The sequence below is a fragment of the Coptis chinensis genome, chromosome 6 (assembly GCF_015680905.1).
Source record: "Coptis chinensis isolate HL-2020 chromosome 6, ASM1568090v1, whole genome shotgun sequence".
Lineage (NCBI taxonomy): Eukaryota > Viridiplantae > Streptophyta > Magnoliopsida > Ranunculales > Ranunculaceae > Coptis > Coptis chinensis.
In genome coordinates this window covers 19,637,870-19,661,351 of record NC_141461.1, presented here as the reverse complement: position 1 = coordinate 19,661,351, position 23,482 = coordinate 19,637,870, and the positions used below count along the sequence as shown (strand labels likewise).

Below are 23,482 nucleotides of genomic sequence, written 5' to 3'. Positions count from 1 at the left end.
ATGGTCAGGGTCCCATTTGATTATTTGAACCGGCCGCCTAGAAACTTGGAAATGGTATAGTGTTTAGTGAAAGTGTGAAACTGATTAAGAAGACACGTGGGCCATTGTCAGAGGTGTTAAGTTTGTGAATCTTATGTCTTGATTGTATTCACTGTTTTGCGTTGCGACTCTTTGTCCTGGTATCCAGCTAACCAGCTTAAATAAATTCCTTCTCTTTTAATTTTTAAAAGCGGAATCCAGCAGCTTTAATGTTTTTTTGAGTTACGAGAAACGAAATATCGATCCTTGTTACATTTGGAATTCCGATAAATTCAAAAACCGAAATTCATTAAATTTCGACCCTTGTTATATTCGGAATTTCGGATATTTCGACTTTATATTTAGAATTCCGTTTTTTTGAAAAACCAAAATTCCGGAGTTTTGTTCGGAATCACGAACTATGATAATATCATGAACGCGCTGCTAAATTTTTTTGCCACACATCACTATTTTAATTTGGTCAAATTTGTTAAAACCAGTTTATATACTAACGCATTTTTTTTTTTGATATTTTTGGTTTCTATTTCGAACGACAAAATTTGCCCCGAACACTTCAATTTTTTTATTAAAAAAAAACCAATATTCAAACGAGAATAGTTATCTCGTCTATCCCTAATTTTTTTACTAAAAAAAATCAAAACATTGAAACGACAAAACTTAACCCGTTCAAAAAATGATGATGAATTTTTTTATTACAGCCGTTTTAATTTTTTATTAACAAAAATATCAACTTCTAGACGACAAAACTTGGCCCGCCCACCATCTGGACGACTAAAGTTGTCTCGTGCGAGTGACTACTAAATTTCTGAGTATTTTGGTCGAGAATTTAACAATTACTAAGATAGAAACAACTTGGTAGCGCGTTTGTGAACAAAATTGCTACCAATCACATTAGAAATGGAATATAGCAGCGCGTTGACGATGCTCTTATGTAGTTATCCGTCAATTATTTGATCTTCTACACCTTAATGATGTTTTTTTAGACTATGATATGCAATGTTATTTTGGTAGGTATACATTTTGTAACCAATGATTTGTAATGTTATTTTAGTTGATATACTTTTGGGTTTTTGGCTACTAAAAAATTGAAATATCAGTTGGGGATTTTAGAATCAATATTGCAATATTTCCGGTCACAAAGTTTCAAGTGTTGAAACATAAAATGGGGCGCATTTGTGCATGATTCACCAAAAAAGAAAATATGCAATTTGTCATATTAAATTGTCAATTTCTCCATAAGTTTGAATTTATGTGAATGGTCAATTCTATCAATATATTAAAAGCTCATATATGTCAACACTCTCCCTCAGTTGGGCATGCTGGAAATCCAATGATTGAAAGATAGGATATTTTCACATGGTAGGAGTTGAATCCGAGACCTCTCAGAAATCAGACCACTAATTGGCAATTTAACATGTCGAAACAATAATTAAAACATCAATGACATGTTGAAATCTTAGGTGCCAAAATTTCAAACTTATTTATAATTTAGAAGCGTAGTATGCAAGAACTTAAAGGTTTCTACTCGTAAGATATAACCAAATGATTCTGAGTTGGCTGGATGCTCCAAATTTAATGGCATAAGCTTTTGAAAGTTCATTTGTTAAAGTTGGACTTGTCCTCTGATATGTCTGGCCGCGACTACAAACCTATGTCGATCAAATAAATGTCATAATCAAGAATTTCAAAAAATATAACATATGAACCTTTGGCATAAAAACAAGGGCGGATCCGGGGAGGGGGAGCTATAGCCCACCCTAACTTTGCCAAAAAAAACAAAAAATGCCTTAAATTGTTAGTGTAAATTATTATGAGCAGCCCAGTACCCATCCTGGATCCACCCCTGCATAGAAATGCCTTAAATTAGTCACTTTCATGAGTTTTATGAACATGTAAAATTTAAAAAAATGGGAATCTTCACTTCCATCAAAAAAGAAAGAAAGAATGGGAATCTCACAAATCTGAAAGTGTAGTCGTATCTCACTTCAATTTGTCCAAAATACCATTTCACAAAAGCCATACATAGTGGGCAGTGTTAGTTAGAGATTCAGAGCCTACTCCGAAATGGTAAAAATACTGTAAACCTGATTTAACTCGCGCCAAAAACCCATTAATGAGATGCCCCACGAAAACACTGAATCACAATCCTGATACTCTAAAAATGCTTTAGTACATACGGTAGTCCTATCACTATCGACATTAACATCAATAACAATCCTAATGTGTATTTCAAGTATGCCTATGTTTTAGAACGGTCGAACGGATGCTTTTAACTGGTAGTTAGCGTTTAAAAGAGCCCTTTAGTTACTCAAATTTTCTTTTCTTTGGTAATAAAATCCTACAAAATATTGAATTTTATTACCTGTATTTCCACGTGTCCTAAATTTCCAAATAGAAAAATATTTGCAAATTCTCGATTATTGCCTAATGTTTGGTAAGTTATGTACCATGGTCTAAAATGCCAAAATCTGGGAGATTGGTACGATACTTAATTGGTTATATGTTGGTATTTCAAGTATAGGCTTTGAAATTTTGAAGTACTACCATCTTTGTTGTCCATGTGTCTTGGGACTACAGGTTTAATTTGGAAACATGGACAAAAGGATTCCATTGAAACACGTGCACCAGGCCACCAACCAAATCTGTCTAAACCACATAGATTCCAAAACCAGAACTCCGCAACAAGTGGGATACAACAAAATCTTAAATGGATTCCAAATCAAATATTTCAAGTTAATAAAAAATTTCAAGTCCGAAATTGCCTATAAATAAACGTCGCCAAGAGAGATCCTACAATCCCACACCGGCATAAAGAAACAAAAAGAGAAAGTGTGAAGAGCAAGAGAGAGACAATATGGGTGGTTGGGCTATAGCGGTGCATGGTGGCGCAGGGGTCGACCCAAATCTCCCAACACACCGCCAAGAAGAAGCCAAACAACTACTTGCTCGTTGCCTCAATCTCGGCATTTCCGCTCTTCGCACTTCTCTCTCTGCCGTCGATGTTGTAGAACTTGTTGTAAGTTTTTTTATTTATTAACTTGCTATGAGGATACCATGAAAGACGTGTTACAATGTGTTACTAATTTTGGTGATTTATTTGATTGTAGGTACGAGAATTGGAGACCGATCCGTTATTTAATTCGGGTCGTGGATCGGCGTTAACTGAAAATGGAACCGTGGAAATGGAAGCCAGTATAATGGATGGACCGAAAAGGCGATGTGGAGCCGTATCAGGAATCAGCACTGTGAAGAATCCGGTTTCACTTGCTCGACTTGTTATGGAGAAGTCTCCTCATTCGTATCTTGCTTTCTCAGGCGCTGAAGAATTTGCAAGAAAACAGGTATGGAAAAGTTTTATTTGGTTACAACTAACGTGTAGATTTGTCTGATCTGTTCTAATTTTGTTAGTTTAACCATGTGCTTATAATTTTATTTTGGGGGTTTTGATAGGGCGTAGAATTGGTGGACAATGAATATTTCATCACAGAGGATAATAAGGGGATGTTGAAGTTGGCCAAGGAAGCAAACTCCATCGTGGTACGTTGATTTGATTCTCGGATTTTGTAGATCATCTTTACTGATAAAGTAGTTCGTATCTTATAATTTCTGTGCTAAAAGCCTAAAGCCTATTACTCCACAATGTACGTAACTAAATGATGAAAAAAAAAAGTGTGGGGATTGCTTGCACATTTTTAAAATATGCAAAACAGAATTTTGGGATGTACATTTTAAAATAATTTTTATGTGTTGTTGCAGATTGCAGAGTGATATTCAGGTAGTTAATGAGAGATTCTATTATTAATTAAAAAAATTAAGATTGTTTGTCCTGAAATTGATTACTTTTCAATTCTCCAATTTAGCGAAACTAATGGTATTTCCAGGCCTACTTAGACATAGATATGGCAAGGGCCGAGTTGGCTTGGCACTCACCTATATACTATTTGCAGAGTAGATCGGATCATCTACAGTTACGACCAAATTTGAAGGTCTTTTTTGGTTTTGGTTAATTTTACATACTTTGAAATATACAAGTGTGCACAAGAAATTCAGGAATATAAATGGTGTTCTTCATCAGAAAATCAACTATGTATCAGATGATTAACTATGTGTTAGGAATCTGGTTGCGAAAAAGAGAATACAGTACTGCGAAAAAGATTTTCTTATGAGATATTTAAATCAGATTATTATCAGAATGGAATCTCTTTGAAAATTTTGTCCAGAATCTTGTTTCAATTATTACACTTACCTCCAAAGATGTGGGTACTATGGTGCGTGACATCTACGAAGTAAGTCAGAACAACTTGCTTAGTCTACAATTGAACTTGCTTTGTGTGGGGTACATGCAGTCAGAATAAACTATTAAGCGCCTTTAAGCCAGAGGAAAGTGGGTTTAATAGGGCCCATGCTGTTATGCTTCCAGACAAGAAGCTTGAAGAACATATGAACGGCCAATTTACCAATCCGGGGGACCAGAATAGATCTTGTGGTGTATGAAGTATGAACTATGAAGTTGAGCATTAAAGAGGATATAATAGGCCTATCAGAAATCTAAGACAACAGTAGTCACCAATTAAATATTGCATTATTCCACGAATATGAAGCAATTAAATAAGTGTAGTTTTAGTTTTGTTTGGGTTTTTCCCTATATTTTTGTTACATCACCAATTCTCAAGATTCATCCTTCGTTCTGGTGCAGTTTGATTATAGGATCCCAATCCTCGGAACATGTAGTGCTGGTGCTGGAGCAATCGAGAGCGCACTACAAATGAATGGCCTACCAATAAGCATATATGCACCAGAGACAGTTGGCTGTGTGGTGGTTGATAGCCAAGGTCGGTGTGCGGCTGCAACATCCACAGGTGGGCTTATGAACAAAATGATGGGTCGCATTGGTGACTCACCCCTGATAGGCGCTGGAACCTACGCTTGTGACCTTTGTGGCGTATCATGCACTGGTGAGGGTGAGGCCATAATTCGTGGTACTTTAGCCAGAGAGGTTGCTGCAGTTATGGAATACAAGGGCCTAGGACTTCAGGATGCGGTCGACTTTGTGGTGAAAGAAAGATTGGATGAAGGGAAAGCTGGGATCATCGCTGTTTCTAATAAGGGGGAGGTTGCTTGTGGATTCAACACCACTGGAATGTTTAGGGGATCTGCTACAGAAGATGGGTACATGGAGGTGGGAATTTGGGACCAGGACTAGACTTAGATTGAACTTTTGAAAGTGGGAATTTGGACCAGGACTAGACTTAGTGTTGTTTGTTTTTCTGAGACTCTGAACATTGAATCCTGGAACGTTGAATCCTGAATGCTGAATTGGCCACTCGAATGCTGAATCGGCCCACCCTTTAAATGCTGAACTCAGAAGAAAAACATATTTGTTTTTTGTCAGAATAATTTGTCCCTGAATGCTGTTTTTTGTCAGAATAATTTGTTCCTGAATGCTGAATACAAATCATTTTGACCACTTTATCCTATGTATTTAAAATTAAATGTTGCATATGGAATTTTTGTCAAATTATTTGGATTTGAAATTTTTTTATAAAAGTTATGTGGATTTTTATTTTTTATTTTTGTTAAACTAAATTTTATATAGACATAATGACCTAAAAATACATCATACTTTGCAGTTTTTTACATTAAATTAAATGTATTATTTTTCTTGCCTAAAAATACAAGATACTTTCAATTTTTTACAATTGATACCATCTGTTAAGTAGACCTAAACGGAATAAGATTTGGCCGTTTAAAAAAGGCCACATGACTTGCACACACCACGTTTTCTCAGTTGTTTTCAACCGTCGAGTGGCACCAGAAACTAACCACCCTTGTTTGCACTCACGCTATGCTATTAACAGTTTCAATTTCTCAAATTTGTGAGGGACAATACCACAAAAACAATTGGAATTGATATGAAACAATACAATATCAACAAGCAAACCTAATTCTTCAGGCAAGTACCCGGCGATATCGCCATGATTAAGATCAATACTAGCTACAGTTTGGATTGTTGAATCAGCAGTTGCATTAGTGCAGAACACGCCTCTGTAAGAACAAACATCAGATCCGACCCAGTTTCCTATTTGATTCAATGGATCATAAATGATGGTTTGTTTCCAAGCTTGTAATGTAATATAAGCATTCTTGATTCTTGGGGTTCTCAAAAACAAGTGAAGGGTTAGTAGAAACATTCTCTCCCCTGTCACCAAACTCATCTCTGTAGTATAAAAGTTGTCTATGACGAATGTACTTCACTTCTGCATCAGTGAGATCACTTGTGCTAGAAATGAAAGTTTCTTGGGAAGAAATATAAGTAAGAAATATGGTGAAAGAAAGAAGAAGGTTTGCAGATAAAGATGGTTTTTCTTCATCTCACACTAAACATTGACAAGCTTTGAGAAATCTCCTTATTTTTTGTTCTTGCACTTGGCTCTTTTGATGCAAAAGTGTGAATGTATGAAGAAAGAAATGCGATGTTGGGATTGAGGGATTTGAGACTTTGAGATGAGAGCTTTGTAGGGCTTTGAGGAAGAAGCAATAAGTAACGTTCGGTATTATAATTGGGATTATAGTACTTTTTTTCGTTGCCGTTCTTTTCATCACAATTCAATTCAAGGCACTTGTTGTAAACCCCCCCCGCAATTATATCTCAACTAAACCCCCCCTTCATTTGAAATGTTGCAAATTTTAGTCTTCGTTTCAGTAATAGGTTTCGCTTTCTGTTTCGGACACGTAGACAATTCAGGTTCTTGTTCTTCTCCTTCTCATCACCATCATGACCATGCCCATCATCATCATGACGCGTGGATGTTGCTGATCATTCAAAGTCTAGTAGTAGTCATGGTCACCTTCATCAGCATAGTAAGTGGATTTGTCACAGCCCGAATTTCTAAACAATTAAAAAAAAAATGAATATTTGAAATATAAATATCTCAAACATCACTTTGGCTTCGATTGTCTAAAAACCTTTTATGGCGGGGTGGATCTGAACACAAATCAAAACCTAAAACCCACATCATAAACAATCTTAACCACAAATTCAATCTCCAAAAATTCTCTTTATTACTTTATACAAGTCTATCTTCCATAAAAAATCATCAATATAACATTTCAAGAATAACAGGTCCTCAACATCGTATTCTCATGTCATACTAAAAATGTAAACTACGTTATTACATTCTTCCAATAAGAATCAGACCTAAAAGAAAACTAACGACCGCTCGGGGGCAAGAATTCCAAATCAAACGCCACGGTTCCATCGCTTTCCACCTATGTTCCTAAGAACACACCCACGTTACCAAAACAAAGCAAACATGGGTCAAACAAAATGGAATTTCTTTGGTATGAGTAAACTAACCACATAAAACCATTATCATACTTTAATTATTCAAACAATCACTTTATATTATCACATAACTTAATCATTCACGGCTTGGAAGGCGGTAGTTCCATCATTTTAACCCAAGATAATTTCTTCCCAAGCAAGACTTCCATTATATAACTCATTATAAGAACTCGTTTTAATATCTAAACCATTGAATTAAAACTTACCGATATCCATCACCAGATAAGGTAGGGATCAAGCGTTCTGCGACAAAATGTTATTAAGTCCTACCCTCCTGCAAAAGAAAGTTAGAACTTCTATATAACCTTTGTAGATATTATATTAGGCATTAAAAAGTAAACCCAAACACTCGCATAATCAAAGAATACAACTAATCCGCAAGGCGAATACCTTAGTTCCTCTCTAGGACAGTCTAAAGAATCTGGTCATTCATGGCACATTCAATGAATACCCGGGTCATTCATGGCACATTTAATGAATACCCATAGATAACGCTAACGGGCCATTTATGACACATTCAATAAATGCCCACCTAACATATGACACCAACAGTCATAAAACTCAATTCAAAAACTTTAGGCGTGGAGAGTTCTATAAGGTTGCGGTAAATTGTTTACGCATTATTGAACTTTATTGTATATATCATTTCAGAGAACGAATGAGTATCTTGATAAATGTATTTTTGGTTTACGCGTTATTAGTTTCATGAATGTCTAAGTGTCATAACGTTGCATATCATAAAAACTGAAATATCACCTAGTAGTTAATACACATACACACATATATATAACGGTCTTAGCCTAAAGCCAAGCATGCTAATAGCCCTAGACCTATCCTAATAGACCGAATCATAATCCGAGTTAAAAGATCAAATTGGGTCAACTGGTCAAAATCAACCCTAGTCAAAAGTCAACTCTGGTCAAAGTCAAAGTCAACCTGCCAAGAGTCAACAGCAGTCAACCAGTCCAGGGTCAAAGTCAACTCTGATCAAAACCCCAAAGACTAAGGCCCAAAGGGTTTAGTCTTTCCCAGGCCCAATCTAACATAACTTAAGCCCATAAAAGAAAATAAAATAAAAAACCACAAGCCCACATACTAGCTCGGCCCAAGCCCACCTAAACAAAACCCACGAACAGTGGTCTTCTTCTTCTTCTTCCTCACTTCACCAACGCCTCCACCACCACAATAGCCACCACCGGCCACCTATCTCCACTATAAACGCAGCGGTTTGCTTCCTTTTTCAAACCCCTACATACCTATACCAACCAATTTCAATTCCCTTATACTGGGTAAATCGAGATTGACGGCCATTACTATTCCTTCAAGCTTCAATCGGCCCCTCTGAGCACCCAAATCAACCACCAACAACCCATAACCAAACAACAAAAACCTCACAACAAAAAATCAAAACAAAACAAAGTTAAACAATACAAAAATTCTGGACGCCATTACTGCTCTGCAAAAGCTCCATCTCACGACACCAACAACCATCAACTGCCGTCCATAAATCATCAACAATTCCCAATCAAAACAAAAAGGAGTTCAAACTTTAACAAAATTTCGACAATTTCCTTCTGTTGGCTTGACGACGCCATTAACAGTTCTTCAAAGCTTCGACAGCCGCCTCTCACGACACCCACAATCACCCTTAATTCAAACCAACACTATACTATACCAACAAATTCGATTCCAACATCATCTAACAAATACACAATTTAACAGTTCAAAAAAACAAAATCTACACAACCCACAGTATCACAGTATCAAAAATATTAAGGAAGTGACGGTGTTTGGGGCTCGCGCCTCCATGATATAGTATGGAGGTGACAGTATCGCACTAAAGAGTTTCAACAGCAGTCCAAAAATCACGCACCGAATAGAATGAACAATTAAACATAAAACTTATATATTTTGATAATAAATCCGTAGATTGGAAATTTATGAAAAAACATCGTTATAGTAGTCCGTGAGAGATAAAATCTACTCACCTGTAGCGCTCTCCGATTATCAACCAGCTACAAGAAAACCTTCCCTTTCTTCTTTCAGCAAGATCCCGTTTTTCTGTGTAAAACTCTCGCTGTGTTTTTCCCCCAGAAACTCTCGTGAGAAAACTCTATTCTGTTTTCTTTCTGTTCAAAACAAAACCCCCCGAAATAGGGAAGAAGGTTTATCCCATAAACCCACGTCTCCTATTTCCACTAACACTTATCCTATTTTATTTAATCTATTATCTATTAATATTATTATTAGGAAAATACGAATAAAAATACGGGGTGTTATAGGATTCTTCCAGAAGAATTGGCGGAGGAAGAAGATCTTCAATTGCACGGATTTGATTTTTGTCATGACCATGAGGACATTTCGGAGCTCTCGAACTTTAGTAAATTCTTTAACTTTTTTTTTCCTGTTAGTTCAGCTGCAAATGGTGCAATTCAATTTTTAAATTTGATTATGTTTTTGTTAGTTTGATGGAAAATGTGGTGCGTGCAAGTCACGTGGCCTTTTTTAAACGGCCAAATCGTATTCCGTTTAGGTCTACTTAACAGATGGTATCAATTGTAAAAAATTGAAAGTATCTTGTATTTTTAGGCAAGAAAAATAATACATTGTATTTAATGTAAAAAACTGCAAAGTACGTTGTATTTTTAGATCATTATGTCTTTTATATATTTGGGGTTAAAAATTTGGTTTTGCTTTTAGGAATTCAGTTTTACTTCATGATACATGAATACATGATAGTAACTTTTAAAACACAAAAAAGAATAATGAAAAAAGGAATATAGATTATAAAAATTGAAAATTTGTTATACAAATTCGTTTTAAAATTATTCTTAAATGAATATATATCTATTTTTGATAAAAATAACATAAAAAATAAGGTTATGTTTTACAATGATATTATATTTATTTTTCTAACATGTGGCTACAAGAGCTTGTGTAGCATCAAACGAGAAGGTCTTGTGAAATAATGAAGTCTACTCACAAATCACAAGCCTTCGTCCCCAAAAAAATGAGAAAACCCATGCTATTTCTCTCTTTTTTTCTTCCCAACAAATTACGGCTCTCCCGGGCACATTCGATTTCGTGTTGGGCAGACAAAAAAATAATATTATTACGAGTTTGTCATTGACCTGAAAAACATATTTTGTCTTGGGCACTCTTTAAGTTGTTGAAGCGTGCAATTGGAGGATGCGTTCTGCAAGAAAATTTAATTTTTTTTAGTGCAATTTGAGAATGTTAGAGGATACGGTTTGGAATGGGGTGAATTTAGGTGCAATGTGGTGGTGTAACTTAGAAATTATAGGTAAAGAAGATGAAGGCTGGTATGTAACTGACTTTTCCAGTTTCTAGGTTTCTCGGTTCTTTGGTGGGGGGTGTTTGATTTGGGGTGTTGCGCCCAACACAAGTACAAACCCCAAATTGGGGCAAATTAGGTCGGGCCTGCCCAACACTTACAATTTGGAGGGTGTCAATAGGATGACCCAAAATAAAAAGTCTCTATGTTATTTACCATGAATCTCAAAGAATTAACCAGGTCAGAAAGGGATGGAGATGGTTTCTTCAAGGATACATGGTGCCAAAGATCAAGGTAAGAATGAAGATGGGTTCTTGTCTTCTTGAGTTATTCGCCAAAATCAAGATGTTTGTGAGAACAATTAAACAAGTTTTGCAAAGGGTAAGAGAGGAACTCTTCGTTCCATCATTTTTAGGGGTGACTTCGGATCGGATCGGATCGGATTAACCTCCTTCGGAATTTTTCCAAATTTTTTTCGGAACCTAATATACTAGCCAAATCCGATCCAATTTTTTTTCGGATTCAAAATATATTTCCAATTTGAACTTTCGAAATTTGAATAACTTCGGAAATTTCGAATAACTTCGAAAATTCGAATACTTGGTAAATTTTCAAAGATCTCTTTACTTTCAATTATTTTTGGAATATCATACATGCCAATGTTCATTGTAGGGAGAGAAAACCATGTCCACAACACCAATGTACCAACAACAATACGCGACTTGTTTCTTGAAAACCCATTTTCATTCAAACAAGTAATCCAAGAAAAAACGAAAAAGAACCCGCAGCCCACCAATAGCAAGCATTGCATTCTCATTGAGGTCCGGGTATTTGTAATGTTTCAATCTTTTTTTTCGTGTGTGGAAATTGAAGGTGAAGTGTCCGCGATAAATAATGGATTATGGTCTTGGACTCTAAGTAGCTTTACATAATATTCTATCTATTGGAATTTGGCTTTTGGATTGGTCTGGAAGTCATTGTATGACTCAATGACATTTTTTTTCATATCATTGTGTTATGGCAAACGGTGTAATGACAGTAGAGTGGTCCAATTCAAGTGGGGAAGTAGCGGCTAGGTTATGTTTTTGTTTTGTTTTTGGAAGTAAAAAACTAGAAAATGAATGAACGGTCGAGATCTAATCAAGTGGATAGTGAGAGAAGTATATATTTTCGGAATAAATTGGTAATAATATCGGAAATTTCGGAATTTTCGGATCGGATCGGATTTTAGAATTATATCCAAATCCGATCTAATTTTTTTTTCGGAATTTTCGGAAATCGGAAAATAGGAAAATCGGCCCATGAAAACTACACCCAGAGCCAGACCAATTTCGGGTCGGATTTCGGAAAAATCGGAAATTCGGCAAAAAGAGACACCCCTAATCATTTTAATTAAGCATTCAGTGTGGCCTCGACCGGAATGCTGAAGACTCAATTTACCGACTCGATTTGCCGTTGAATGCTGAAGAGTACTGAAAAAACAAACAACTTTGGGTAACACTAAACACTAAAAACTTACCATTTAGCACATCTGAACGCTGAAACTCCAAAAAAACAAACAACTACTTAGATTGAACTTTTGAAGTAGTTGTTATATGTATGGAAATAAGTAGTTGTTATGTTGCATTAACAACTGTTAGGAATATTTGTGTTTGGGGCTATCCCTCTCAGATTTCTTAATGGAATATTGTCTTATGAATCCTCGAAGTTCTTGAAAATCCTCTAAAATTAGGAACATGCTGAAATCAGGTAATTAACAGTTTTTGGATCAGTGAGGTTATAGTGCGGCTTTGGCTGCCCAATCTCCGAAATGATCACCTAAGGAGCATACTTACACATAAGTACATAACTAAGAAGCTTCCGAGTAAAATGGATGCATATATGGGTACATTCAGGCATCGCATTTATAAATCCCACAAATTTCGAGCCACAAATAGTAAATTTGTTTTTATGAAAAGGCATAGAAAAAGCCGCTAATTGATACAAGCTGCTAAGTGATAATTTGAGACTATTGTAATTGCTTAGACTCCAAAGCATAAAACCAAAACTGTAATGTATTTACCATCCACCATCGCCACCACCTTACTGCCAATAATGAACAGAAAAATATAACATATTGATAGACTGACGCACAATAGTGGCTTCGATAGGCCTTTTACGAAGCCCATGATTGATAAGTACCTTTCACTAACGGGCTTTAGTGTGTGAACCTAATGTCTTGAATCATCTTCACAAGAACTCCCATGATCCAAAACCATCAAGACAATATTGGGCATTCGGCTCTTTAAAGAATGATTAGATTAAACAACGAGGAATTCAACCAAAGCCCAACCCACCCACAGCTCAGACTCGAGAAGCAAGTCAAGCAAGAGTTTTTCATCTGAGTTAATGGGGCCAAATGACACTACACAAACCAAGAGATTGTATAAAATGATGTGGATATCTGTTTTAAAACAGACTCCCAAGTCCCAACTAGGTAAACTGAGTAACTGACTAGTATTTTTCCTTACTAATTTAAGAAAGATATGATGAGTTAGCTATATTAAGGCCATGATATCTTTGGGCGCCATAACTTCAAACCACAATAGAATAGTTCATAAGGTTAGTGGGATAGCATTTAAAGACCCAATCGTTTTTACAAAAAACAAAAACAAAAACACCTCCCTAGCCCCCTTTGACAATGGCGTAAAAAAACAAAAAAAAAACTCCCTAGTTGCCACTCCCAAAGGCGTATGGAATTTTTTTTCCCCCCTTCCTTCACATTTTGCCTTTTTTTTTTCTTTAGTATACAAATAAAATAATAAAGATACAAACGTAATTCACCAAAACTAAAGATTTTGAAAATAAATTTGGTCAAACAAATTTTCTAGCCGCCACTTCTACTGGCGTGCAAACCATACACTATATTGTTAAAATTGGCAGTATAGATAAGTAAACTTATACCAATAGTGTTGGCGGGTTAACGTTTTGACGCACCATTGGATCACAATTTCTGACATATTTGGTGTTTTGCCGCACCATTGGACTTAACCTAAAGAAGAATGCACCCTGTAAATGTGCAATTCAAGAATAACACTACTACCCAGTAAACAACAACTATTTTAATAGTTGAACTTATACTGCACTGTGTAATCACTTTGGCAGCTGGCACACACTATTCGACCAACTATCACCTATTCACCATTCACCTCTAGTTACGAGCTTTTCGAGTTGAAAGTTTTACTAGTCTAATCTATAATTTTAGCTGTTGGGAAATATGAGTATTAGTAATATTTACCGTATGTGGTTTAGTCCCACATTGAGTAGGTAGTAGTCAGAGTATGTGTTATCTCCTTATATAAGAAGAGTGAGTCCCTTTGTAATTGCATCCAAACATAATAATATTTCCGTTTTATAAAAATTTACATAGTATCGGAGTTTTAATTAGGGTTTAGCTTTAGGGTTTTACGTTTTCTGGTCACCGGTGGTCAGAATATGACAATCGATGACCTGTTATTGGGCAAATTCCAGTGAAGAAAATTTTCTTTTTTTTCAAACAGTTTGTTAGATTCTTTTTAGTGGTATTGTTTATGTGAGTTAGAGATTTTTTTTCGGCAAGTAGTTTTGGTAGTGGTCTCGTTGATTATATTTTTTTATGCTCTTGGGTTTACTGTTCACTCGTATTGTTCACCCGACTAATGTTTACGTATTGTAATGATGCAAGGTTTATGGGTGGATTAATCTTAATTACTATTGATATTAGTTGTTAATATAATATTAATTTATTTGGAGTGTTAGCATTGGTTAGGTATATATATATATATATATATATATTTTTTTTAATAAAGTGTTAGTATAGAAAAAGGGTTTTTTTTTAAGTAGAAAGAAGAGAGGGCTTATTTGCTTAAGTTGGAACAAAGGGAGGGCTTTATAATAAATATGTTATTTGTATAAGAGTTTTAGTAGATAAACATAAAACCTTCTACAGAAACAGAGTTTTTTAGTTTTAAAAGAAAGCATATTCGATATTCAAAGAAAGCTTGCGTTTTCAAACAAAATTTAGAGGGGTTTTGTTTAGAAATGATTGACTTGAGTTCTCTAGGTGATTAGGGTGGTTTTTGTATTGATTTGGGTGACGAAATTTAAAGCTTTTAAGTGGTAAGTTTGCTGATTTTCCGTCCTCTTTGCTTCTTCTTCTTTTTTTTATCATCTAGAATCGTATTTGGAGTAGAAATTTATGATTTAAACACTACCCTATCATTATGCTATGAGAACCATACTATATTCTTTAGTTTTTAAGTGTTTAGACATGATTTTTCATGGTTTTTGTTAGATATTTGTAGAAACACGAATTTGAAGCTGAGTAGTTGTAATTTTCATTGTGTTAGTTGATTATATTGAATGGAGGATATGAACAGTAACAGTGGAGTGTATTTCGATTGTCGTCGATGAATTTTAAATCATGTAGAGTGTAGTAGTGTTTGGTATTACGGTTAGAAACTAGAGAGCTCTTGTAAGTTTAGAGTATGACTTAATGATTAATATAAGTTACCAATATTTATTTCAGTGGTTTAGAATGGAAGAGAACTAGTGGTTACGAGTTAACCGAGGCTTGGGTTTCGGTTGCGAGTAGAAGGTAGGTGGATATTACTTCTCTTAGTCATTTATGAAAAATATATATTGTATGATATTTTGATGTGATGCGTGTGATTGCTTGGTTGTGCTGTAGAATGATTGGCTATGTATGGTATTGGTTTTAGAGATGGAAGTTAATTGATAGTGTAGCTTGCTATATTATTGAGTTATCAGTTATGATTACAGGATTGAAGAATGGTAAGTATTGATTAAGGGTGTAAGTAATTTAAATTAGCCGCGGGCTTATCTTTTAAATTGGCCGCGGGCTTTGTCATTTAAATTAGCTACGGGCTTGTCGTTTTAATAAGTCGTGGGCCATTGTCATTTAAATAGGCTGCAGGCCATTGTCATTTAAATTGGCTACGGGCTTTGTTATTTAAATTAGCCACGGGCTTGTCGTTTAAATAGTTCGCGGACCATAGTTTATTCTAAATAATTGTATATCGATACTCTGGGATGTTTGGAAGAGGGTTGGTTGCGATTCCTTATATATAATTCTTTGTATTCGTTTGGCAACAAAGAATTATATTGGATGATTAAGGAATACATCTCTTAGCGGTTATGGGGTTTCTAACAGATGAAAACATTCTTAATGTAATCCGGGAAATCCCACATACTTTTCTGGGAATCCATTTATCTCTGTAGATTAATTAGAATGTGGTTTGATTTGTAGAATGTACTCAGGTTATGGTAGATATTGCTATGAAGGTTAAATTGGTTATTTAAATGTTTAAGCTTATACTAGAATATTATTTATATGCGTAAAATGTTTTTATGATGATTAATAGCAGTTGTATCGTTCTACTAGACTTTTGTTCCCCTATCTCCCTTTTTCAGATATAACTGTCGAAGATTGCAGTACGAGTTTAGTGGAGTATGTATAGCAGCACGAGGAGTAGAAGTTTTGGAGTGAAGTTGTTTATAGTTAACCTTTTATTTTCTTGTATGTATATGTTTGTAGTGTAGTCAATATTTTATCTTTTGGAAGGTGTTGTGTATATATTTTGATGGGGTTGTATATATTTGGTTCGTGTTGTATATAGATATGTTTTGGTTTTCAAACTATATAAAACTATATAATTTGGAAGAGTTGATATATGAATATTAGGTTATTTTGATTTTTCAGGTTATGACAGGTTTAGGTATATGAAATATTGAATATACAAAAGAAACTTTGTTGGATTTTTATAGAAAAAAAAATATATGGTGGTTTATTTAAATTTTAATGTTGAAAATAATCTTATTAACGCCTCGTAATCTTTATTGATTTTGGGGCGTTACACGTACTGTCCATGTCACTGTTTATCAAAATACTGTTCACAATACTATTCACCAAGTTACTATTCACTGCGATCTAGTGATATAATGGTATTATCGTTTGTTTTATTCCATTGGTGTTTGTTGGTGAGCTCTCAATCTATTTGTTAATTTGATCTGTCTTTTGTTGAGAGATGCGGGTCAAAGTTTTTCCTCCTCTCAACTTGTACGATTTGGTAGGACTCCTTGATGATTAGTTAGTTACTAAACACTTTCGATTGTAAGGGTTTGACTCCCTTTTATGGTTAAGCTTGCAAAGGTTTGACTCCCTTTTATGTCATGGTGCCGAATTCTGTGGTGTTTCACCGGCTTTGTTGTTTGCTCTCTTGTTGAGTAGCTTCTCATATGATGCTGCCTTTTATGCATGGTTTAGCTTTTCAAGGTTTCATTCTCTTTTTAATTTTAATCAAATTGATTATCTTTTTATGCCGCAGTGGTGCCAAGTTCTATGGTGTTTCATCGGTTTTTTTGTTTTAGCCCTCTTATTGAGGAGCTTATTGTATGTTGTTGCCATTGTTGGTCTAGTTTTTCAGGATTTGATTTCTTTTTATGTCGTAGCGCCAAGTACTCAGGTGTTTCACAGACTTTTACTATCTCTTGTTGAGGTAATTTGTTATTTTTTTATATTATCATTATTTGTTGTGACAAGATGCTTATAGGGAGTTACATGTGTTATATGTCTTTGGATTTGAAGGAGAGTATTGGAAGTATTTGCTTTTTTATTATCTATCAAGTGGTGTTGGAAGCTTTGGTATATTTAAGGTGCTCATGGATGAGATTGTTATTTTGGTTTTTGGATGAATTTTTTTTTAGTTGGTTTGGTTACATCTCCCATAATTGTTTATGAGTTGTTTGGATACATCACTCCTGATGCTATGATCGGTCTTTATTATTGATTATTGGATCCAACTCAAAATTTTCTCTTGTTGGTCAAACTCTTCCACTGTTCGATGCACCCAGTTCTTAAGCTACTTTTACATAAGGAGCAATTGCTATTGGAGCTTCATTGGCATGTGCCTAGAGCATTTTGGTGCTATTGAGTCCTAAGAGTCCGAAGCCTTTGTTTTTATTTGTTGATGTTGTTGTTGGTGCTTGTTCGAGAATGAAGCTAAGATAGAGAATCTATCTAATTATTATCTTTTTATTTGTTTAAGGGGCAGTCTTTATCGATACTTTGGGGTCGAGATTAGTATTGTAATTGCAAACCGAAAATATGAGTATTAGTAATATTTACAATATGTGGTTTAGTCCTATATTAAAGAGGTAGTAGTCAGAATATGTGTTATCTCTTTAAATAATGAGAGTGAATATGTGTTATCTCTTTAAATAATGAGAGTGAGTCTTTGCATTCAAACATAATAATATTTTCTTTTTACAAAATTTTATATTAGGTAATAGCTGACCAAGTACAACGAAACTGAAACATAATCAATGAGCAGATAGAGAAGATTTTACTTGTACAAAAAACAATTTTGAAGAGTGAGCCCGCTATGATACGAGTAAAAACTTTTAGCAAAGAATTATTTAGAGTGAAACGTACAAGCCCATTATGCCTCTGAACGTACTGGGCTCCATTGTATATTGTATATTTATATAGGCCTTCGTTTTCATTTATATGGGCCACATTAGACTTTCATTCTAGTCAAATCAACAGTAAAGTGGTTGAACTCTACAAAGCATTGCTCCACTTTGGCTGTTGTTTGCCACTTTGGTACACCGGAGTAGGGGGTGATAAAAGGGCTGGGTCGGGCTAGCCAGCCCTTCAAACCATAAAAACCCTTGTAATTGAGAGTCGGGTCAGTTCATCCCTATTTTGCATGAGAGCCGGGTCGAGTAGGATCAAGCATGAAAACTCAAGCTTTTAACCCGTCTTTCGACTCTTATTTTTGAGGGCCAAATGAGGGCCCGATATAATTATACTTGACTATTTTTTTTTTTATTATACTTTGATTATGTATATCAATTTTAACTAAGTATATAAAACTAATTGTTATGCCTTTAGAAAAAAATAATAATAAATAGAGATGGTGAAAGATATGATATTCTTAAAACATCTATATTTTTCATACTTAACTATGTTGTTACTTGTTAGATTTGATTTGCTTTTATGTATGACTTATATACATTACATCGTTGGACTTGAACCAATTCCTAGATAACATTGACTTTTAAATCAAACTCCAGCTATATTGGATTATCATTAAATCAATTACAAAAAATGCATATATTATGTTATATTATAATTTATCTCCTATTGAAAACTAATTTAGTGATTTTTTTTATACAATTTAGATAATTATAGTATAATACATAATTATAATGTAAAATAACAAGAAAACGTATGAGGACTAGTGATGACTTAATGAGGGCCGGGCTCATATTTCAAAACTTAAGCCCTAGCCTGTCTTTTATAAGCATAAGGGCCAGGCCATCTCTCAAATCTGTGAGGGCCAATTTTTGACGGCTTGAACACGCAATTTTGAGGGACAAGTCGGGGCGGGGTGAGGGCGTGGGGCAAATTATCACCCCTAGTCAGTAGGGGTGAATATGGATTGTGATCTCTGTTGTTTTAGAGTGTGATCTGTTAAACACTTGGAATGTGATCTGTTAAAATGACATTTAGCCTGACTCATCATGTGTTGACGTAATGTGAATTGTGAACTAGTTTTATACACTCTGACAACACTTTGCTCAGTGCATTAGAATTAGAATGTGAAAATGAGACCAAACCAAAATGCCCCAAAAACGTCTCTCTCGCTCCTAATTCCAGTGCGTTACAGAATTACAGTACCTTCAGCTCTCCCTCCAGCTCATCTCCTAAACCCACTCTTTAACGACAACCATTGGACAATTTTCTTGGACACATTTCTTCCAATATGTTGAGCTTGAAACTCATCCTTCATCATCTCCTTCTTCATTTCGTATTTATTTTTCAACTTGTCCATTCACTAACACACCCATCAGATATCATAGCACTCAAAGCCTTTAAATCTTTCATAAACCCCACTACCATTCCTTCTTACTCATGTCTTGCTTCTTGGGACTTCTCTTTTGATCCATGTTCTCTTCCTCGTAAAACCCACTTCATTTGTGGCCTTACTTGCAACTTCGATTCCACCCGAGTCACTTCACTGGTTCTTGATCCGGTTGGTTACTCCGCTAGTCTTTCCCCGCTTCTCTCTACTCTCACTGAACTCACTCACCTCGACTTTTCAGACAACTCATTCTATGGTTCGATTCCATCTTCTTTTTCTTCACTCACCAAACTCGAGACGTTAACTCTCCGGTTCAACTCACTTTCTGGACCGATCCCATTTTCTTTGACTAAACTCACTTACCTACAAATTCTCGATATTTCCCACAATGCCCTTACTGGGTCTCTACCCAACACCCTGAATTCGTTAACTAATTTAAGAACTCTTGATTTGAGTTATAACAAAATCAACAGTTTTCTTCCCAAACTACCCCCAAACCTAGTCGAACTCGCGCTTAAATCGAACGCACTCACTGGGTCACTTGCACAGTCTTCATTTCATGAGTTAACTCAACTTGTCGTGGTTGAACTAAGTGATAACTTGCTCTCGGGTGTATTACAAGATTGGTTTTTTCTTCTACCGTCTTTACAGCAAGTTGATCTAGCCAATAATAGCTTCACACGTGTCGACGTCTCGAAACCTAGTAGTTCGAATAGTAATTTGGTTGCCGTTGATTTGGGGTTCAACAAGATCGATGGCTACTTACCGGTGAATTTTGCTATGTTTCCTACATTGGCCTCGCTTTCATTTCGGTATAATAAGTTTCAAGGACCAATCCCATGGCACTATGGGAATAAAGCTAGTTTGAGGAGGTTATTTTTGGATGGGAATTTCTTGAATGGAAAAGTACCAGCTGGATTTTTCTCTAAAAGTGGTGAACTTTCAGGGAGTTTGGGGAATAATTGTCTTGAAAACTGCCCGGTTTCTTCGGAACTTTGTCTGCCTTCACAGAAACCAGGGTCGATTTGCAATCAAATTTATGGCAAAAGGCCAAATTCTAAGCCTTAAAATTTGGTTCAGTTCCACAAGAGTTTAGTGTAGGTTACGTATGATCAGAAGATGGTGTAACGATATACTGAAATTCTATTTGTATAGTTTGAATAAGAGACCATTATTTACTATGTTTTTGAGTAATTGAAGAAATAAACTCTTTGGCATTTAGCGGTAGGGGCTTATCTAGAATTGCCACTAAAAAAGGGCTGCTACAATTAATAAATATATTTTTTTGGGTGAATATATACTATTATAACTAGTATATTTTTTTCGACAGAAAAATTAGGTGTGCTGCAGTCCACCCTGGATCCGCCCCTGAATATAAAGTGTTACTTGGGGAGTTGAATAGCTTTGTTATTTTTTTCTAAAGATTTGGAGTAAAATCTTGCACCTAATAAAAACAGCAAGAGATAATTGTATTCATAGCAAAAGATTTCAATATTTCATGTTCGGTTGGTGGAATACAATGTTTATTAAAGTCTTGCCTCATGATTAAAACGTATCACCAATATTTATTTTTAAGCTAATCCAATTCACTTCGTCAACCTAAGTAGGTCAAATTGATTGTCCTAATTTAAAAGGGTGATTTCCTTAACAAGACACGGATAATGCACATTGTGCTCCAACCGGACACGTCTTTTAATTTTGACCTATTCAATGAGTTTTTGACCCTTTTGCCCTTACTGCCACACCGTTTGGGACTTAGTCCAAAACGACTCGGCCACACCGGTCAAGAGCCCAAAAAATAGAACTTTGAATTTTTTTTTCAAAGTTCAAATCCTAAACAACATGGCTACATCGTTTTGAACTAAGTCCAAACAAATACACCATATCGTTGGAGACTTAGTCAAACGGTGTGGCCATTTTTTATAAGTCCAAATCCCAAACTACATACTACCACATCATTTTGGACTCGATTCGGGACGGTGTAGCCATGTTGTTTTGGGATTTGAATTTTGAAAAAAATTCAAAGTTCTTTTTTTTTGGGCTCTTGGCCGGTGTTGGTGGCCAGTCGCTTTGGATTAAGTCCCAAACGACTTGGCCACACCGTTTGGGACTTAGTCCAAACGACCTAGCCGGGTCGTTTAAGTTTGGGGTTTCGAATTCAATTTTTTGGGAATCAATGGCATACTTATAATAATTGTTTTTTTTTTGGATTTTTTGAAACCAATGGCACACTTGTAATAATCATTTTTTTGGGGAGTCCGCCCAACACAAATTGAGGTCCGGCAGTAACAAATACGTACTATTTCTCCTCCTGCTACACTCTCTCTCCTCATGTCACACTCTTTCTTCTATTTGTACTTTTGATGTTGACATGAGAAGTTATAATAACCAATTAGATTCTCTTAGCGATACAGACTAGTGTTGACCGTTGGATTTTAACTATCATAAAATGAAAACGTGGTAGTAATTTATACAGACATAGTTAGCTAACTTTGAAATCTAGAAGTAGCAATTTACAGACCTATTGTAAGTAATTTTTTCGTTATTTTTGTAATTCAAACAGGAGACAACTTTTATCTCGTTTTTTGTGTCAATCTCGAAAAATTTGTATAAAGCTCCAAAACTATTGTTTTTTTCTTCCTCTTGATTGTCTTATCTTTTTCGTTTTTCTAAGGTTTTTCATAGTTGACAATGGTATAGTTCTTATTGTTTATTGATATGTTTTAAATTTTGTTTTGTTATATTTAGTGTTGGTTTGTTTCTAGGTAGTGTTTGGTTTGTTTTTACATAATAATGTTTGTGTTTTTTAAGGTTTTTTTTAAAGGTTTCCATGCTTGTATTTATCATGCATTTTCATGTTGATTTTGTTTTTATTGTTATGGTTTTTATAGAAGTTTATTTATGTCATAAATGTAGAACAATAAAGTTGTGATTTTTGTTCTTCTCTAATATTTAGTGAGCTTCATCTTTCTTCTATCTTTTTTTTGAAAAAGTTGAGTGAAGAGGTTTAGTGATTGGTTTGGGGTTTTTTTTTTTTTAATATACAGAGATGGTGAACTTGGTTTTAACTAAATTCATTATAAATTGTGTCATTTTTTTGTTTCATTGTGTTTTTTATATCTTCATCATTCATCTTCAAAAATTCACTGTTGTTATAAATATGATTATATTAAAAGTCAATTCAACAATAATTGATAAAACTAACCCATCATTTAGTTTACTTACGCTAAAAGTTGTACAAAAAATGATATGAGGTTTGTGGAATAGGTGTTCCAGAAAAACTTACTTGAAAGTGAACTTGTGTTTTTTTTAGTACATTTTGTGTAAAGTTTTTTCTTGAATGTGTTAATTGTATGCATATGACAGTTACTTTCATATAATATGCTGGCAACTATATGATTTTTGGTACTGAACTAGTGGTGATTGTTTATCTCATTTTTTTGGCATATTAAGTTTCTTTAAGTTGTAATTTGTTTATCTGTGATAGAGTCCAAACTACTAGTGATTATGTTTGTTATTTTATTATTATCTTTTTAAGTTTCTATAAGTTTTAATTTGTTGGTTTTTTAGCGAATTACATACTGAGGAATCTGTTTGTTATGTATATATGATATTTGTTGAATGTTGAGCTCTTGCATGTAATACTATATATATATAGTAGTTACTTTCCAAACATATGTCAGCTACTTTTATGGGTTTTCGGAACTGAATTGGTGGTGATTTATTATTATTATTATTTATTCACTTTAATTTAAAAATTTTAAGTTTTAGTTTTATTTAATTTATTCTGTGAGTGTACATACTGACGAATATGTTTGTCACTTATAGATGATATTTGTTGAATGTTGAACACGTGTTTTTCAGTACATAAGCCAAAAATTTCTTGGATGTGATGTA

General features: G+C 34.9%; 2 protein-coding genes and 1 long non-coding RNA gene across 3 annotated transcripts; all 3 read left to right on the top strand.

The window, feature by feature from the left end:
* Positions 1 to 2,807: 2,807 nt before the first annotated feature.
* Positions 2,808 to 5,511, top strand: LOC147491989 (putative isoaspartyl peptidase/L-asparaginase 2). The gene is made up of 4 exons (XM_086569559.1): positions 2,808 to 3,055; positions 3,147 to 3,380; positions 3,490 to 3,576; positions 4,736 to 5,511. Exons 1-4 carry the CDS (start codon positions 2,894 to 2,896, stop codon positions 5,240 to 5,242), a joined length of 990 nt encoding a protein of 329 aa, XP_086425685.1. The 5' UTR covers positions 2,808 to 2,893; the 3' UTR covers positions 5,243 to 5,511.
* Positions 5,512 to 14,653: 9,142 nt separating this feature from the next.
* LOC147491988 (uncharacterized) lies at positions 14,654 to 17,772 on the top strand. The gene is made up of 3 exons (XR_015198958.1): positions 14,654 to 14,816; positions 15,226 to 15,294; positions 16,131 to 17,772. It is a non-coding gene; the product is annotated as an uncharacterized LOC147491988 (long non-coding RNA).
* A 1,482-nt stretch (positions 17,773 to 19,254) lies between these two features.
* Positions 19,255 to 20,766, top strand: LOC147491987 (protein STRUBBELIG-RECEPTOR FAMILY 7-like). The gene has a single exon (XM_086566646.1). The coding sequence runs from the start codon at positions 19,487 to 19,489 to the stop codon at positions 20,651 to 20,653; it is 1,167 nt and encodes a 388-aa protein (XP_086422772.1). The 5' UTR covers positions 19,255 to 19,486; the 3' UTR covers positions 20,654 to 20,766.
* Positions 20,767 to 23,482: the final 2,716 nt, after the last annotated feature.

Excerpts from the sequence above, each read along its gene's own strand:
- LOC147491987 (XM_086566646.1), top strand. The coding sequence starts at position 19,487 with ATGTTGAGCTTGAAACTCATCCTTCATCATCTCCTTCTTCATTTCGTA.
- LOC147491989 (XM_086569559.1), top strand. The coding sequence starts at position 2,894 with ATGGGTGGTTGGGCTATAGCGGTGCATGGTGGCGCAGGGGTCGACCCA. Across the intron at positions 3,381-3,489 it reads AAGAATTTGCAAGAAAACAG|GGCGTAGAATTGGTGGACAA; the intron begins GTATGGAAAAGT and ends GGGTTTTGATAG. Across the intron at positions 3,577-4,735 it reads AGGAAGCAAACTCCATCGTG|TTTGATTATAGGATCCCAAT; the intron begins GTACGTTGATTT and ends GTTCTGGTGCAG.